Source organism: Plodia interpunctella, chromosome 9 (assembly GCF_027563975.2).
Source record: "Plodia interpunctella isolate USDA-ARS_2022_Savannah chromosome 9, ilPloInte3.2, whole genome shotgun sequence".
Taxonomy (NCBI): Eukaryota; Metazoa; Arthropoda; class Insecta; order Lepidoptera; family Pyralidae; genus Plodia; species Plodia interpunctella.
In genome coordinates, this window is record NC_071302.1 from 9,880,830 (window position 1) to 9,899,057 (window position 18,228).

General features: G+C 39.9%; 1 protein-coding gene across 4 annotated transcripts in view; it reads left to right on the forward strand.

Moving 5' to 3' along the window:
• The window catches only part of Apc (APC-like), a 56,228-nt gene extending 40,136 nt beyond the window's left edge, over window positions 1-16,092 (forward strand). For all 4 annotated transcript variants that reach the window (XM_053749819.1, XM_053749817.1, XM_053749818.2 and 1 more), the window contains 12 exons: window positions 237-477; window positions 858-2,784; window positions 3,425-3,578; window positions 4,587-4,702; window positions 4,908-5,029; window positions 5,719-5,807; window positions 6,226-6,281; window positions 6,783-7,015; window positions 8,134-8,202; window positions 8,849-8,928; window positions 10,221-10,327; window positions 10,603-16,092. In XM_053749819.1, coding sequence (XP_053605794.1) covers window positions 237-477; window positions 858-2,784; window positions 3,425-3,578; window positions 4,587-4,702; window positions 4,908-5,029; window positions 5,719-5,807; window positions 6,226-6,281; window positions 6,783-7,015; window positions 8,134-8,202; window positions 8,849-8,928; window positions 10,221-10,327; window positions 10,603-14,819 — 7,411 coding nt within the window. In that variant the 3' untranslated portion in view covers window positions 14,820-16,092. The remainder of the gene's footprint in view (window positions 1-236; window positions 478-857; window positions 2,785-3,424; window positions 3,579-4,586; window positions 4,703-4,907; window positions 5,030-5,718; window positions 5,808-6,225; window positions 6,282-6,782; window positions 7,016-8,133; window positions 8,203-8,848; window positions 8,929-10,220; window positions 10,328-10,602) is intronic.
• The last annotated feature ends 2,136 nt before the right edge of the window (window positions 16,093-18,228 follow it).

Genomic DNA, 18,228 nt, shown 5'->3' on the forward strand with positions numbered 1-18,228 from the left:
TATCGTATAATAATTTATAATTTGCTGCACAGCTTTAATTAAATAATGATTTTTAATAAAAAAAAAAGTCATTCTATAAAAAATACATTTAAATATCGTTCACGTTTCGTCGCTTCTGGTTAACCAAACCTCTCTATTTTTTGACGACAAACTGTTTTAAAATTAATTTTACTTTCTTGAAATTAATTTAATTTCTTGAAATTATTTTATTTCACCTTTTTTTTTTAATCTTCCAGACACGTGGTCTGCCAGTTAGGCGGTCTACAGGCCTTAGCCGCTCTCGTCAGCGGGGACCAAGCGGCGCACGGCAGTAGAACTGACGACAACACTTGTCTAACCATGAGGAAATATGCCGGCATGACCTTGACCAACTTGACCTTCGGCGACGGCAATAACAAGTCCTTATTGTGCTCCTTTAAGGACTTCATGTTAGCTTTGGTCGAGCAGTTGGAATCTCCCAATGATGATATGCGACAGGTATGTTAATATAGGTTTTATTAAGTTAGGTAGGTTCGATATCTCTCAGTTAAGCACAAAAGCAGAACAGATGATATTATCTGAATAATGTTCACCCTTGATTGGCTACATAAGCCACATCAATAATAAGGCCTTTTAGGCTCCTTCTTGTTAGCTTTTATTGAACAGTTAGTTTCCCAATGATGATACGGGACATAATATATGCTTTAAGTGGCAATATATCTAAGTTACCACCTACCATGGCACACATGAAGCAACGATCTTGGAATTTCCGCAGCTCTAAGTTTCGTCACACGTTACGGAGGCCGGAGAAAATAATAACATTTAATTATACAATTACGCAGTTTTGAAAATATTTTAACTGTATTTCCTACTTTCAGGTAACCGCAGCTGTGCTTAGAAATTTATCATGGAGAGCGGACCCCAACAGCAAACAGGTATTGAGAGAAGTCGGCGCCGTAAAAGGATTGACCAAAGCGGCAATGACCTGCCAGAAAGAGGCTACTCTCAAATCCGTTCTCTCCGCTCTATGGAACTTGACAGCCCATTGCTCCATGAACAAAGTCGCGTTATGTTCCGTAGATGGTGCTCTAGGATTTTTAGTAGATATGCTAAGTTACAATTCGCCAACGAAGACTCTAGCGATAGTTGAAAACGCAGGTGGAATCATGCGGAACGTGTCGAGCCATATTGCCGTCCGGGAAGATTACAGACAAATTCTCCGCGAGAGAAATTGCTTGAGTGTCTTACTGCAGCACCTGAAGTCGCCGAGCTTGACGGTCGTCAGTAATTCCTGCGGGACCCTGTGGAACCTCTCAGCGAGGTGCCCGCAGGACCAGGAGTTCCTTTGGGATCATGGGGCTGTGCCGATGCTCAGAAGCTTGATCCATTCCAAGCACAAAATGATAGCTATGGGCTCGAGTGCAGCTCTCAAGAACCTACTGAACTCTAAGCCAGGAAAAACGCACATAATATCACTCGATACGACAGCGAGAAGCATGAATTTGCCTGCTTTGCCTACGTTAGGTGCGCGGAAGCAAAAGGCGTTAGAACAGGAATTAGATCAGAATCTGGCTGAAACTTGCGACAATATAGAACCAGTTACATCACCTACAACGAGTAACAGAGAAGAGAAGAATCTCTTCACAGCAACGGAAAGACAAATGGCTTTAAATTTGGAACGGCACAGGATGTCGTCGAGCTCGCCTTTAATGGGGACTCTGACTTCACAAATATCTTTAAGCCACAGCGCACACTTGGCGAGTTACTTGAGTTGCAGTAACACTCTCCTGAAAGGGGCTTTAGTATCTCGATCTTCAGGCGGAAGTTCCAATAACGTGAACAGATCAGATAGCAAAGATTCAGTCACTAGTACACATTCCGATTCCGTGTTTGAAAGGGGCATGAGACCTGGGAAAGTGCCAGTTCCAACGCCCAGGAACAAAGATTTAATGAAGAACGATAAAACTACTGAAGTGTACAAAATGGGTACGAAGCCGCCTAAAGATGGACCTCGATATCCAACCCAACCCCCTATTCCGCCTCCGAGGAGTACAGACGTGCGAACTAATTACACAGAATCTGGTTACGACGTCGACCAAGATTCTTGCGACCAGCCAATCGATTACAGCAGAAAATACTCGGAGACAAAGACAGCGGAACCTGAAACTATGGAGAAACCTAAAACGGAATCTACTAAGAAATATTCAAAGAAGGAAAGTCCAACTTACGGCGATTACCAGGAGACAGATCTGGACCAACCAACGGATTACTCATTGCGTTACGCTGAGCACCAATCAGAAACTGGATCGGATTTATCCGAACCTCCAGGTCCGTCGGACACTATCAAACACTTTGCAACTGAAGGCACTCCTTATGAAACACCCGTGATATTTAGCACTGCTACGTCGATGTCTGATTTGCGCGTTATAGCGAAAGATAAAAAGACGCCTCATATTAAAGAAAATCCAGAGATAATGACTCATTCGGATGAGAAGGATACATGTTCAATAGAAGATCCGCCCAGACATGACAACGACATGGCTGCGAGTACTCCTCAAGCGGCATCCAGACCTGAAAAGCAGGAAGTTTTTGATACTAAGTTCAGTTCAGGGATGATCAGTCCGGAGAAACCGGTGAACTACTGCGAGGAAGGAACACCTGGGTATTTCTCCAGGGTCAGTTCGCTGAGTAGTGTGGGGGAGCCGACCGAGGAAGATAATTTGGCGAAGAAGAACGCTATGGCGACCATCAATGTGGACCCACTCGATGAACCCAGTGCGGGGAGCAGTGCTAAAGATAAAGAAGGTGAGGTCCGATATATCCAATTTAATTTTGTGTTGCCATTTGAAGTGATGAAAAAAAATGTAGAGATTTACATAGAGTAATAAACCGCAGAATACGAAAATTACTTCGAAAATCTGTGGTTAACACAGCTTTTTATTTCTGTTTTTAAAAGGTTAATTACACAAATAAATTGTAATCTCTTGTCAACTAAACAATATCGCTTACATACAAAAAAGTCCACATTCGCATAACTAACATTGTATACGTGTCTGTACTGATGCATAGAAAAATGTTAAAACATTTGACGAACACTAGTATATCTGCAGTTTCACAAGCGCTAAGAGCAAAACAAGATTAATCTATCAATTACCGCGCAGTCAGATCTGACGCGATCCTAACATTGTTCAATTGCTTTTATTATCTCCACGATGGAAGGGTCGAAAACTCCCTAAGAGTTGCAACAGAACATATTTCATGTGTTACTTAAATATCTGTTTTTGAGCTTTATGAATACACTAGATGTTCACTGCGAACTTGTTGACTTCGCGAACACAATATTTTTTTTACAAAATTGCGAATATTTCAAAAGCGACTGAACCGATTTTGATGCCCCACGAACTTAGAAATTGTATTGTCATATCCTAACACCCATCCACGTCAGGCTCGAAGGCGGTGACGTTCGCGACGGAGCCGCCGACGTCGCCGCCGCGGTTCGTGGAGGAGACGCCGCTGATGTTCTCGCGCTGCAGCTCCCTGGGCTCGCTGCCGGACTGCGACCAGCACGACGACCAGGGCTCCGTGCTGTCCGAGTTCAGGTACGCCCGGCCTCCGGCTACTCCCGTTACTATTCCGCCGTGCGTGAAACTGTAACAAACAAAAGCGCTTCAATCCCCGGTCGGATGTGGTCGGTCATGATCTTTTTCTGATTGGTATTTGTTATAAAATATAGTATCGTTGAGTTAGTATCCCATGATACAAGTCTCGGAACTTACTTTGGGGCTAACTCAATCTGTGTGATTTGTAAAAAACTACTAGCTTCGCCCCGGGGCTTCGCGCCCATGTCAATTTCGGGATAAAAGGTGCCCTGTGTATTATTCCAGGTTATATTTTATCCGTGTACCAAATTTCATAACAATCGGTCTAGTAGATTTTGCGAGAAAGATGACAAACATACATACATACCCTCACAAACTTTCGCATTTATAATATTTGTAAGATAGGATAGTCTTCACTTTTATCATCATGAATGCAATAGTGTTTTTAAAACTTTCCGCTTTGAACATCGACATCCCTTTACAGATGCTTTTTCTCGTATATTTACCAAAGCTACAAACTACCGGCATTTCGGAACGATCACTGCTGAGAAGGAATGCCGAAAAATACTCATTTAAACAGTACATGCCATGCACAAGGACTTACAATTTTTTAAATATAAATAAATATGTATTTTATTTTAATTTTTTCGTTTTTATTTATACGTGGGACAGTAGTGACACGATAGCAAGTTATTCTTTCTTTTCGAGTGTATTATTGTAAGTCGTCTTAAGCATCTGCTATTACAAGTTTATTTGTTAGACAAATTAAAAACAACCGATTTTCAATATTCATTTCGCTACAATTTTTGAACTGCTGAACTGATTTTCATGAAACATGGCTAAGAACACTCGGGATAAAATTATCTATGACACAAAAAAAAAGAAACTAAACGAAAATCGTTTTATCCGTTTGGGAGCTACGATACACAGACAGATACGTTAAACTTATAACACCCTTCTTTTTGCGGGGTTAAAAATAAATAAAACAATATTCAAACTTTGTTGCAGCCGCTTACCCTCAGGATGCATATCTCCGAGTGAAATCCCCGACTCGCCGGGAGTCAGTCCTCGCGTCAAGATGGAGCCCACTGTCCTCGCTGACGTCACAGTCGATCAACCACAAGGTAATCATTGCAATAACATAAAACATTTTTGTACTGGAATTGAACCGGAATAAACCAATGTTCCCGCTGTTTCGCTGTCCTTATGTATGCTTAGATCTTTGTTAACTATACAACTGATTTTACGCGGGATTTTTTTCGTAAATATAGTGAATGTTTATAACATGCGTAATATTCGCTAGTGTTAATACAAAGTGATTGGTTCCAGAGAGCGACAGCGTGAGTGGCGTGTTCGCGGAGCAGCCGGCGCGGTTCGTGGTGGAACACACGCCCGCGCAGCTCTCGTGCCGCACCAGCCTCAGCAGCCTCACCATCGACGACGAGCCCAGGGTAACACTCTCTCCCTCTCTCCCTCTCTCCCTCTCCTCAAACGCGCCGCACCGAGGCAACGTGCCCAGAATGCTGGCAGCATTTCCTCGCTGTACTGACGATGACTTATACGCTGAACAAAGAAAATACCTGATCTCGGTTCACCAGTTGTCTCGATGAGACGCGTTGAAATATCTTTAAAAATTTTTTTAGCTTCAGGGCTTCAATGACCCATTGTCTCAACTGCGAGAGGTTTTACCTCTCGCAGTTACATGTACCCCCCCCAGACCCGCGTATTTCCTCTTTTTACCGACTTCGGCAGCACAAGCAGCCGCCCCGCCATGTTTGGAGGTAGAGGGTAAGTGCGAGGGTGCCAAAGTATCCACGCATGTAGCATCCCAAACATGACCCTTGCCTGACTTCCACGGAACTAAAGATAAAATAAGATAAGATTTCTACGTTGTCCTTCGTTGATTCGTCGACGGACGTCGACATGACGGAGAATGACGCGCAACGGAGCAATGGGGCACGGCTCTAAGTGGAACGAAACACACACTACTTTCTTGGCAATATTAAATGAGTGGTTTGCTATTAAATATTGTCAATCAGATTGCAGGTAACCTCACGATGTGTTGTTCCTTCGCTTTAAAACTACTGTAACACGAGTCTTAAAAATACAGGCATTTTTATTCAAATTTGTTTGTTGACAGCAATCTATTAAACTCGCGAGCAATATATTGCCGGCGGACACGCCACATGTCAGTTCTGATCAAGCTGAGGATAGTTTACAACAAAATAGGTAAGTACATCCATCCATCAACATCAAACATCTGGAATAACACATAGGTTAATTTAAATTTTATTCCGAAATTCTGGGTCATTTTATAGCTTAGTCCCTGGGCGCAATTATTATTATAAATGCGAAAGTTTGTGAGGATGTGTGTCTGTATGTTTGTCACTCTTTCACGATGGTATGTTATGAAATTTGGCACCTGGAATAATACTTTATCACGAAAATCCCACGGGGGCGAAGCCCTAGGGCGCAATATATATTGTGCTCATGCGATTCAATTAAGAATGTTGTTTAACTAATATTAGCCGACTAGTTTTTTCCAGGATGAATGGTACCTTATATTCTTCTTCTCCGTATTCTTAACTACGCGTATGCAAAATTTCAAGTCGCGTTGTAAACTATATAGTGTAATTTTTTTTTTCAGGGAACAAATTCAAAGGATGCCGTTGCCAAATGAAGCCACAAGTTCTACATTCAAAGGTAAATCATTTAAAAAAAAATGGTTGCCTGTAAAGTCGGTTTTACGGGCGAAGATTTTACGTGACAACGTCTTTTTACGCGCGCGGCAGACCGATCATAGTTGAGTGGGAGAGAGACGCAAGGCATTCGGCGGGCCTCTCTCTCGTTCGGTGACTCATCGTAACGTTACCGGGCGTTACACTTTTTCATAAGTGACTCCCAGCCGCAACCTAATTTAAGACGTCACGTCAAAAAAAAAAACAAAATAAATGTAACAATTTAATCAATTTTAATATAGCTGTTGAATATACATAGCTTTCTTAGCGAACATTTTAACAAGTTGTGACGTCACTCCTACACGTCATTTTTGGTATGGACCGTTTGGACGAGTCCAAAAATGTGTGATTTTACCTTTGTCATATGTTTGAAAGCATTGTTTTTTCACTGGTGTTTCTATTAATGTCATCAAAACAAAAAAAATATCAACTAGCATTATATTACAAAAATGCCTCCTTGTTCCAGGCACTCAAACACCAAACGACGTGTGCAAGATCTATTTCACAGAAGACACGCCCGCCATTTTGTCCAAAGCAGGCAGCAACTCCAACCTGTCGGTGTTGTCTATAGAGTCCGCCCCCGTGGAGTTGCCGAGAATCGAACCTGAGCCCGCCGCGGACCACGACACGTCCGACAGCTCCAACCTGAGCGACAGCGGCGATTTGTTGGAAGAGTGCATACAGAAGGGTATTGCTAAGGTACGATGCGAAGTCTAATGAATGAATGAATGAATGAAATTATTTCAGACTGTTCATAAGTACAAACTTCATAGTCGTATTCCTCATGGCTAAGGGTCGTGGTCATTACGTGGAATGAAACACACACAACAACTTTCTTGGCATTATTGAGTGGTTTGCCATTGCCTTCTCCATTTCACACACAAGTTAATAATCAACCAGTGTGCAGGTTTCCTCACGATGTTTTCCATTTACCGGAGGCAAATGATGGTCGATAAAAACTACAATGACTCATGTAGTCAGATTGATATACAAACTAATGTGGTATGAGTAGAATTCGAACTTGGGACTTTCGATCCACAGGCGGGCTATTACACCATTACAAGTTCATATTTACGTATACAAAGAATTTATTGATTTCTATTTGCCATTGATTGCGGAATTGCAAAGATTCACACAACCGACAAAGATGTGATAAAGTGAATTGATAGCCTTTCATAATAAAGGATAAAGCAACATACGCTTTCAAAAAATTGAAATCAACAGTAAAACTGTGGATGTTGGTGTCTTTAAAAAAATGCATAATACAAACAAATACAAATATTACTTAAGTACTATATGCGAAAGTAACTCTGTCTTTAAATTAAAATCTGTCATTTTACTTATCTGTCATATCGCACATCTGTCATTTTGCTAATCTGTCTTTTTACTGTTCTGACCATTTGTGACAAATAATAATAAATAAATATATTAGGACAAATCACACAGATTGAGCTAGCCCCGAAGTATGTTCTAGACTTGTGTTATGGGATACTAACTCAACAATACTATATTTTATAACATATATAGATAAACATCCAAGACCCGGGCCAATTAGAAAAAGATCATTTTCCATCATGACCCGATCAGGGCTCGAACCCGGGACCTCTCGGTTCAGAGCCTAGCACTTTACCACTGCGCCACCGAGGTCGTACAAATTACTAATACCTGACGATTTGCAAATCTGTCATATTTGCATTCTGACGTTCTTGGCCCAAACCACCCCCTCTTCGGCCTCCCCCTACTTATTTTCTTCTTTTTGTCTACGCCATCTACAGTTTTTGGTGCATAGAAAACCAAATGCTTTTATTTTCTTCCAGGTGGTGAAGAACAAAGGCCCTCCGTCGGATGTGTCTTCCAGTCATTACAGCATGAGGGACGATGTTTACGTAAGCATACATTTTGCATATTCATTCATTTTAATGAATTAATTCATCATTAATCTCATTATCAATATTATTGATTCAAATAAAAATATATATTTGCTTAAATATGTTTAGTAGTGCAGTGTTTAAATGTAAATTTATTTAGCCAGTTTTAATATAATCATTCTTCGATAGATAATTTAAATATATATCGATAAGTTATTTATTTGTAGACTATTTAATGTCAGGGCTCTGACGCCGCAAAGCGTAAAAAACAAAAACCTTTGCAGCCCGCCGTACTTAAAAGCTAGTCGATAGAAATATTATGTCGTGAAGTGAAAAAGGATTTGGATTGATATAAACAAATAAAAGCTTGTGCAAATACGTGAATTATTGAAATCGTCATTTCCTAGTCGAATTAGCATAAAAATATATATACCTAGGTCAGTAAGGCCGGCTACTCACACACCTGCCGCACGGGCAATCTAGGGTCCAAAGAAGGAAATGCACGTACTTAATAGAAAAAGAAGGTCGTTCTACATCCCTTTCTGTAGATCCTTAAATCAGAGCGTGTGTCTTAATAGGCACGGAAATTGTCATTTTGCCTAACATTAAGGAAGAAGTTTAGTTTAAATTTAATGTAAGACAACGAAATCATTTTAATTTTTAGCGTTCGCTGCCACCGTACCTCCGTTCGTCGACTGAAACTGTAAAAATGTCGCAAGACTATGGCAGAAATTCGCGGGATGGGTGAGTTTATTTTATTAATATTTTCAGAGAACATAATTTGTTCTATGCTTTCATTTTTAGGACTATGTCTACACAGGGTAAAACAATACCCTATTACTGTCTAATACACCTCTGTCTGTCTGTCATCAGTATCTCGTGAACCGTAATAGTTGAAATTTTCCCAGATGATGTTTTATCGCTATAGGAACAAATATATTTATATAATTTTTTATAATAAGTTTTCATAGATAATCGTATGGAACTCTTTGTGTACGAGTCCGACTAGCACTTGGCCGGTTTTCTTTTTTATCTAGCCTGTGTTTGGCGAGTCCCACTGCTGGGCAAAGGTCTCACCCTTTTCCTTTCGTTCGTATCTGTCTATTCTCAACACTGGCCATTTCGGTACGAATTTATAGATATCGTCCCCTCATCTCGTCGGTCCTATTCTGCGTTTTTATAAAATTGATAAAGATTTTTTTCAAATAAATAAATAAATAATAAATATATTATGACAAATCACACAGATTGAGCTAGCCCCAAAGTAAGTTCGAGACTTGTGTTATGGGATACTAACTCAACGATACTATATTTTATAACAAATACATATACATATATTATAATACATATATAAACATCCAAGCAGCAAACATATAAACATTCCAATACATATATAAACATCCAAGACCTGGGCCAATCAGAAAAAGATCATTTTCCATCATGACCCGACCGGGGATCGAACCCGGGACCTCTCGGTTCAGAGGCAAGCACTTTACCACTGCGCCACCGAGGTCATCAAATGTTGTTAGTATTTCTTCTTATCGAGTGTGTTATTGCTAACACTGGTGTTAGATTTTATTCAAGTCGCCTTAAGGCATTGCCATGACTTTTACCCACAACCTGCCGACATCAAGGCGCATATAATGGTAAGCCGATCTGGCATGATAGGGACCAACACTGTTGAAATGAGTTTCTTTCGGCATTTCTTCTCAGCAGTGGTCGTTCCGAAATGCCAGTAGTTTGTAGCTTGTGAGAAATAACTATAAATATAAAGATTGACGAGAAAAAGTGCCTGTGAAGGTCTAATTTCTGAATAAATGATTTGGATTTGCAAGTAGCCGCACACTAGTGAAAGGAAACTGTGAATCATTGTACAGGATTCCTCACGATGTTTTCCTTTACCGGAAGCAAGAGGTAGTCTACCAAAATTACTATATACGATTGGTATTCATACTCATGTGGCATGATTCGAACCTGGGACTTTTCGATCAAAGGCGGACGGTCTTAACCACTTGATTACCACCGCCTTAAATTAGTTCCAGTGACGTAGCGGAGCGCAGCCCCCCTCCCCTGCCGCCGCGCAGCCGCGTGGGCGCCGCGCCGCCGCGTCCGCCGCCGTTGCACGCCGACACCACACAAGGAGGTCAGTTATTGACTATATTTGACATTACAGCGTTACGTTTTACATTATGGAAGTTTACACAATGTACCACCTACGTTTGACGAAATATATAATTGATTGAAATATGGATTTAATAAAGATTTTGAAAGACAATAGCTATTTCTAGTCCATAACATTAGCACATTTTAATTATAATATTTTATTTAACAGAATTCCTGACCCTACCGATTCTATACAAAACATTATTGTAATCATAAACTACCCAAATGTTTCCTAAAAAATCATGAATATTACAGGTCGAAAACACGAAAGCCGTTTGCCAGTGAAGACTCAACGCAACGCAGAAAAACCCAAACTCCCGATCACCACCAACCTCGCGCGAAACGAGTCCCAAAGCTCCCTCAGTCTAGACTCGTTCGGCTCCACCGACAGGGAAATCTTCGAAGAAACCGTCAAAGCTGGCCTTTCAAGTGTCAACCCTAGAGCTAAGTATACTTTAGAAAGTACCAAAAGTAAGGCACACTCAGTAGAAAGACCTTCGGAATCTTCCAGACATTACCGCCAACACAAATCTCTAGATCGAAGCGACAAAATATCTCAACATCGAACCAAAATCAAAGATTCAGAGTTTGAAAGAAATTTAGCGTCCGGAGCGTATAACTTGAAGTCTTCGACCAAAATCAAGCGTTTGGAACAAGAATTTACAGGATTATCTCTGTCGAGATCACCATATTCTTATCACGGGGAACCTAGCTCCTCTTTAGCACATTATTCGCGCAGGAATTATTTCAGATGTGATGACGGTCCTCCAAGTTTGCCGGCGAGGATGGATGAACCGCGACGTCTTTTAGAACGCAGCAACTCTTTAAGTTCTCTTAGTAACGATTCATTTGGATCAACGGATAAAGAGGTTTTCGAACGCTGCGTTCGAATGGGAATGTCGAAACCGCAGCCGAAGAAACGCGATGACAAACCGCGCGGGCGCAGTGACGAACGTAGATCTAGGAAGCCAACTCAAGGGGCGTTAGATAGAATGACTGGGGACGAATATTCTAAGGAAAGGGCGATTTTGGAGGAGGTGATAGCGAAGGGGGCTGGGAGAGGGAATGCGACAAAAAACGTCCCGGCGTCGTCTGCGGCCGCAGCGCGCGCAGGCGACGCAAGCGACATCACACGCAGCACTGGCTCTGAACACGACTCTGCGCTTGATTCCGACCTTAATATAACTGTAGATTCTATTCGAAATCTCAACGAATCCATTGAAGATAACGTAGCACCTAATGACGTATTTGATCGTTCCAATGAAATGCCCACGATTGATTCGGGGAATACAACGTTAGAATCGAATGATACGGTCGAAATGGATCGCTCGAATGAATGTCTCGCGCCTAAATCTGCTAATACTACTTTAGAATCGGACAATCGAGACGAATTAAATAGGTCTAATGAATCTTATGCGGACGTCATGGACGGCTCGTGGAGCGATATCGGTTCCCCACCAAAGAATTACGACGTAGCTACTTTGACTAGGAAGAATAAAAACAAACCAGAATGGACAGACATGAAATATACTCCGACAGATCTAAAATTTACTGATAAGTTGGATGATATATCAAAAATCAGTACTGACACATGGAACGACAACACTTGTCCTGATGATGTCACGTTTCCTACTATCAGCGCATCTGTACATTTAGTGTCGTCTATTCGCAGCGAAATTGCTGATCCATCATCAGCTTTACCAGATTTGTTAGAAAAAAGCGAAGGCATGAATATGTCTTTCTCGCGACCCGATTTGACTAACAAACTCGAAGGGGCAAGTCATTCAGAAGTGACGGATGAGAAGTTAGACGACAGATTGTTAGATAGCGTCGCCGAACCGAGTTTTACGTCATTAATAGATGATGGCGAACAGAAGTTTGATTCTATTATATCTTCGGCGATAGAGATGGAAGCCGCACGTTTGGCTGCGCAACTAAAGACGTCACAGTACGGCATGGAAACCAGTGTGACGTCACTTACTTCTTTAGACTTGGATAACGTGAGGCCACCTTCAAACTTGGGCAGTTTACTATCGCTCAGCGCTTCAGGCCAATGGGATGAGTCATCAGCGCAAATGTCTAAAAAGTCACAACGAAGTCGTAAGAAGTCTTTACCTATAGCTCTCGTTAAAAAAGCGTTGAGTAACTCTATGCACCATGGCAGTTCCGAGCATTTAGACAGCAATCCTGTCAGCTTCCTAGAAAACGTAAAACCTCCTTCAGAAATGGAGAATTTAGACATGGAAAGCAGTATGATATCCGTATCGAGTATAGTTTCAGAAGCAGAAGAGGTCAAAGAAAGGATTCCTATAGTGTTTGACTTCAAACAACCGATACAAGAATTCCCTATGTGTATGAACATCAATACAGTATTCCAAGATCTGAATAATGTCAATCCGCCATCTTTGTTTGACGAAATGGCGGAGTCCACATTAGAAGTTGAACAGACAACCGCTCATGAAGTATTTGACGATTGTGTTTCGAATACATTAAATATTATCACTGATATACCATCAGGATCTGAAAATGGCACCCCATTGCCTTCTGATCTCAGTAGTGTTGAATCTACTCCGAAAAGACGACGCGATCCTAAATATTTAACACCTAAAGAAAAGAGGAACGTATCAAAAGATAGATATCAAACGTACACCATAACAGATAGCGTGTCAGAAAATGATGTTGTTCTAGAAGTCGAAGAAGAATTCTTAACGTGGACGAAATCTGAAAGCGACAGGTCAGACGACTACGTCACAGCCACTTCAGAGCCTAAATTGAAACGGAAAGTGAGCGCGAAACAGAGGCGGCTAGAGGACAGAGCTAGGTACCAAACACAAACCGTTGATATCCACAACATCGTCACTGAGCAACCCAAACCGGATCCGAGCATAGAAAGCCTCAAACAGCGTCTAGCAGCGAAGAAAACTATGAAGCAAAAACGAATCGAAGACGCAGAAAGGTTTAGGACTAGAACTCTCAGTGAAGACATCCCGCCGTCTCCAACTTTCGTCACGAGAGACGCTAATTTCGAAAATGTCGAAACCACAACCGGCTATGACAGTCTCTCTTCCAATGACCTCAATCATCAACAATTACTTGATGACAGAAATAATGACGACGTATTTTCAAGAGACGTAGACAGCGGACACAATGAGGACGACAGCGAGTTAAATTCCACTCAAATGCAAACGTACACGAAAAGCTTTAGAAATTATCTCCCTGTCGTAGAAAGTCCCACCGCTGTAGACATTTGTGTCGTCAATAATTTAAAGAATATAGAAATGACCGCGTCATATAGCAGGACTTTACAAAGCGACAAGAATCAGAACCCGAGTAGTAGCGATTTTGCGAGTTACGAGGGAGATAGCAATTCCGAAGATAGGGTCCATTCGGAATCTGACCCGGACACTCCGAGACCTAAACCTAAAATCATAAAACCTACTCGTCGAGATGAAAGTCTAGACAGTAACGATTCATTAGACAAAGAGTTCGATACTTCCAAAGCTATCAGAGGCCGGAAAAAGGCAATGTACGTGTCTCCTTATAGACGTAATGTTGCGCCAGCTAAGAAGCCAACTCCTGCTACCAAAACTCCTTCAAAGGCAGTCGCTCATACTGCTAAAGGGCCCACAAGCCCTATAAAGGCTCATACGAGTGCCAAAACTCCTAACAAAACGCCTGTTGCGTCAAAACCTCCCAGTGCTAACACTTCTCCAAAGAAATCATTAGCGAACAGATCGCCTACGAAAACTGCGCAACAAAAACCTATAGCAGTACCTCTCGGTGGTAAACCTTTGCCTTTAGAAAGACAAGGCACGTTCACCAAAGAAGAAAGTACTGTACCGCCTAAAGATTTGCCCATGCCAGTTAGAAAAGGTAGCGTCCCCCGTCCTGGCAAAGCGACTTCTCCAACCAAACCAACTGCCAATACATCACCGTCGAGATTACCGCAGTTCAGCAGGTATACGCGACCGACGACGGCCAAAGCCGGCCAATCCAAAATGTCAGGGAGAACTCCCGCCAAAAAGCCTGAAAGTACGATGAAGAATTCCCCTTCGAATCACAGTCTCCAAAGCAACGACAGCGGCAAAACTGTGACGCTCGCATCTAGATCCTCGAGACAAGGAAGCACATCTAGCGTCAACTCTGTTCAGTCCAAAACGAAAGAGGTCGAAAGTAAAATAGCGAATCTGTGGAAGAAGGTGGAACAGTCCAAGAAGCAACCGACGAAGCCTGACAAAAGAGTGTGGATCGAAAGCGACAAGACCGAGCCGCCTAAACTAATTCGAAGCTCGACATTCGAAGGACAGCCGAAGCAAACCCAGGTGTCTACAGCGCCTAAACAAAAGTCTGCAATAGGTATCCGCGTATCGCAAATACCTAGTTTGAGGCCAAAATCAACACCGGCCCGTAACGCGCCGGCTACAAGCAAAAAACCGACTAATTCTCGATTCATTAAGAAGACAGTTACGTAAGTGACCTCCTGTAGCGAACAGAAGTGACCCTCTCTATAATAATGACTCGATTTCGGTCAATTAGGTAGTGGCATGATGCAGCATTGATCGTCGCACGCATTGTTGATTTACCGATACATAATCTAAATAAAAATATTTAGATAAATTATTTTCGTATATTGTGTATTTATTTTTATGTGTTACAAAATTATGGTTTATGAAGAAATTATGTTTATTTATCGAAACTGAATGAGTGAAAGAGAGGTAGTGATTTTGATTTGATATATTTTTCATAGTTTTTGTATATTCGTTGCATTTATTCTGGAATTGGATAATTTTGACTGTAAACTTTACATGTAAGTGAACAATTTTGAAAGACGGGAAACTGGCTGAATTTTTTTTTTTTGTATTCTACAGAACATGTTTCAATGAGATTTTTTAAATGTAATTATGTGGGCGTGACCTTGATGTTTATATTACGATATTAAATAAATAAATTTTGGACGTGTTTCCATTTGTGCAATAACACAAAAATACAGTAAAATGTATTCACGAAAATGTAAATGAAGCCAAAATTTTCATATTTCCTTATATATTCTTACCGGAGATTTGTGACCACCGAGGAATTTTTAGTCAAGGATCATACACCATTTTTCTTGCTAAAATTTCGAAACGCGTGGAACATTGTCAAAATACTTAATGTAAATAATATCAACGAGACTAGTGCGTAAGTTTTACCATAAAACAGTTTGTATATTTTTCATATTATTACTATATAACGTTGCTTCAATAAAATGCATTCGTCGCGTGTCGGTAATTTTTTTACATCTAGTCAGTTTGAAGTTAAGCGGGATGGAGTACGGATCGTATTTTTACAAAACTGAATATCGGTCATACCAGTGCATTGTACTGTAAAATTATTAATAACTGGCTTCCTTTTTTTCTATTTAGAAATATTGAATTTCTAAACGAGAATGTAGTGGAAACTTCAGTTAAAAATTACAATTTATCTGTAAGTATAATTTCATGGCATGTATTGTATTGCCTTAGGTAATTTTTTTAGCAAATATTATGTGCTATCTTGTTAAGATGTGCACCTATCGAAACACAATTCCATGTTATAATTTATTAGATATAAGTCGATTCAGACGAAACAACATATTATAGTGTTATCTAGTATCCAAAAAACATGTTTGTAGCTAATCGCCATCATTTTCCTGATACTTCAAGCCAGTTTTAGTTTTATCATAGATTTAAGAAGCGTAACTTGATAATAAACGATGCATACCGTATATCTGAATGTTTCATTTTTATACCTCTTGAGGTAACTTGCCCCATTTTTCACAGGATATTGTTTTTCTTTTTTAAAATTTTTTTATTTAGAAAAAAGATGTCTTCTTTCTTTCTAAATATTGTACACCTTTGTAATGATAAAATAAAGGTGTATTTTATATCTAGAACCCTTTTAAATTATTTCACCTTTTGGTAGTTTTGAGATATACTGTATAATTTTAAATTTGACATGAAAAAGTGCCTGTGAAAGTTTAATTTCTGAAAAAATGTTTTGATTTTACTGTGATCCTAACCAAAATTAAATTAAAGATACCTAACTTGCATTTAGAAATGTGAATGTGTGTTTTTGGGTTTCTATAAAGAAATCAATGGTAAAGAACTAATATACTCTTTGGTTATTATGTCGTGGTTTGAAAAACAAAATGGCGGCTCTATTTGATTTCCTTTGAATAGATAAATTGTGCCTAAATGAACGGATGGGATTTGTAGCAGAAAAAAGTTCGAAAAAATAAAAATTTTATTAACAACTTCTTAAATACATAACAATTTTATAGCATTTATAGAAACAGCCATAAGTCGAAGATTTAAAACTAATACTCTAAAATCTCAAAATACTTGCGCTATAATATAGATTTAAGCAATTCAAAATATCATACAATGCATGCATTTTTATTTCACTCATCATATTAATGTAAAAATTTGCATTACTCATCATGTTCATTTACAAAAGTTGTTTATAGTATTATTTTTTGTAAATTCACATTAATAAAACTTTTAATTTTAATGATATTCATGACAAAAGAAATATTTTATAATAGATACTTTTGAAGCATTTCTGTCCCACCTGTTAAACTATCATTCCGATACTTCCATTCCTTTTCGAGTGTATTAATTGTTAACACTGGTGTAAGATTTTATCCAAGTCGCCTAAAGGCATCTGACATGACTTTTACTATTATCTACCGCGTCTAGTGGCAAGTAATCGCATACACACTAGTGAACTTGAACTGCCTACCAGTGTGCAGGTTTCCTTACGATGTTTTCCTTTATGGGTAGGATTTGATTTCCAATTGACCATCACCGCTTTAGGATACTGGTACGGTAAGGGCGGGACGACTGAAGTTCAGATGCGATCCAGCGGAAATTATTAACGCGGTTGGGAGGCTGTAATATCTAATGTATATAGGTACTTATTGTACAAAGTTGCATTTGGTTTGTATAAACAGTGCTCATTCATTATAAAATATTTGCATTTCAAAATAAATATGAGATTATTTGAAAGCCAATATTAGTATCGACCCCATAGTCGTGTGGAATGTACTGATATTGGCAGCATAAGTATAATAAATATGATATACACATATCGCTATATATTTTGTCACTTTTTAGAATACACTCTTTCTCGAAGCGGTGGTGTAATGGTTAAGACGCCCGCCTCTGGATCAAAAGGTCCCTGGTTCGAATCCTACTCGTGCCACATGAGTTTTTATATCAATCTGACTCATTTATAGTAGTTTTCATCGGCCACCACTTGCTTCCGGTGAAGGAAAACATCGTGAGGAAACCTGTACACTGGTTGATTATTAACTTGTGTGTGAAATGGAGAAGGCAATGGCAAACAACTCCATTACTAATGCCAAGAAAGTTGTTGTGTGTGTTTAATTCCACGTAATGACCACGACCCTCAGCCATGAGGAATACGACTATGAAGAAGAAGAATACACTCTTCTGTTTGTAGTTTCAGCTCAGAGCCTCGGTAGTAAAATCTACAAACAAAAATAATGATTATGTAAGTTTAATTAGTTTGATTAATTTGAGGACGTAATAAGTAAGTACTCAAATTAAGAATTGACAAATTATATAATATCCTGTAGATGTTGTATGAGGATCAAACAGCCTTGGCAGTTTAACATGGGGCAGGTAAAAACACTGCCGAACTTTTTTTTGCACTGTCTCCGAGCTTAGTCCCGAGTGCAGCGTAGATGAAAGTGGGATTTTCGAATCTTTAATAGGCTAGTTGCCAAAGTTTGGATGACTATTCGAAGGCTCTTATATCATTAGAATCACCAGTGAAAAAAATACTGTGATAATGACAATACTTTCAAAGATATGACAAAAATAAAATCACACATTTTTG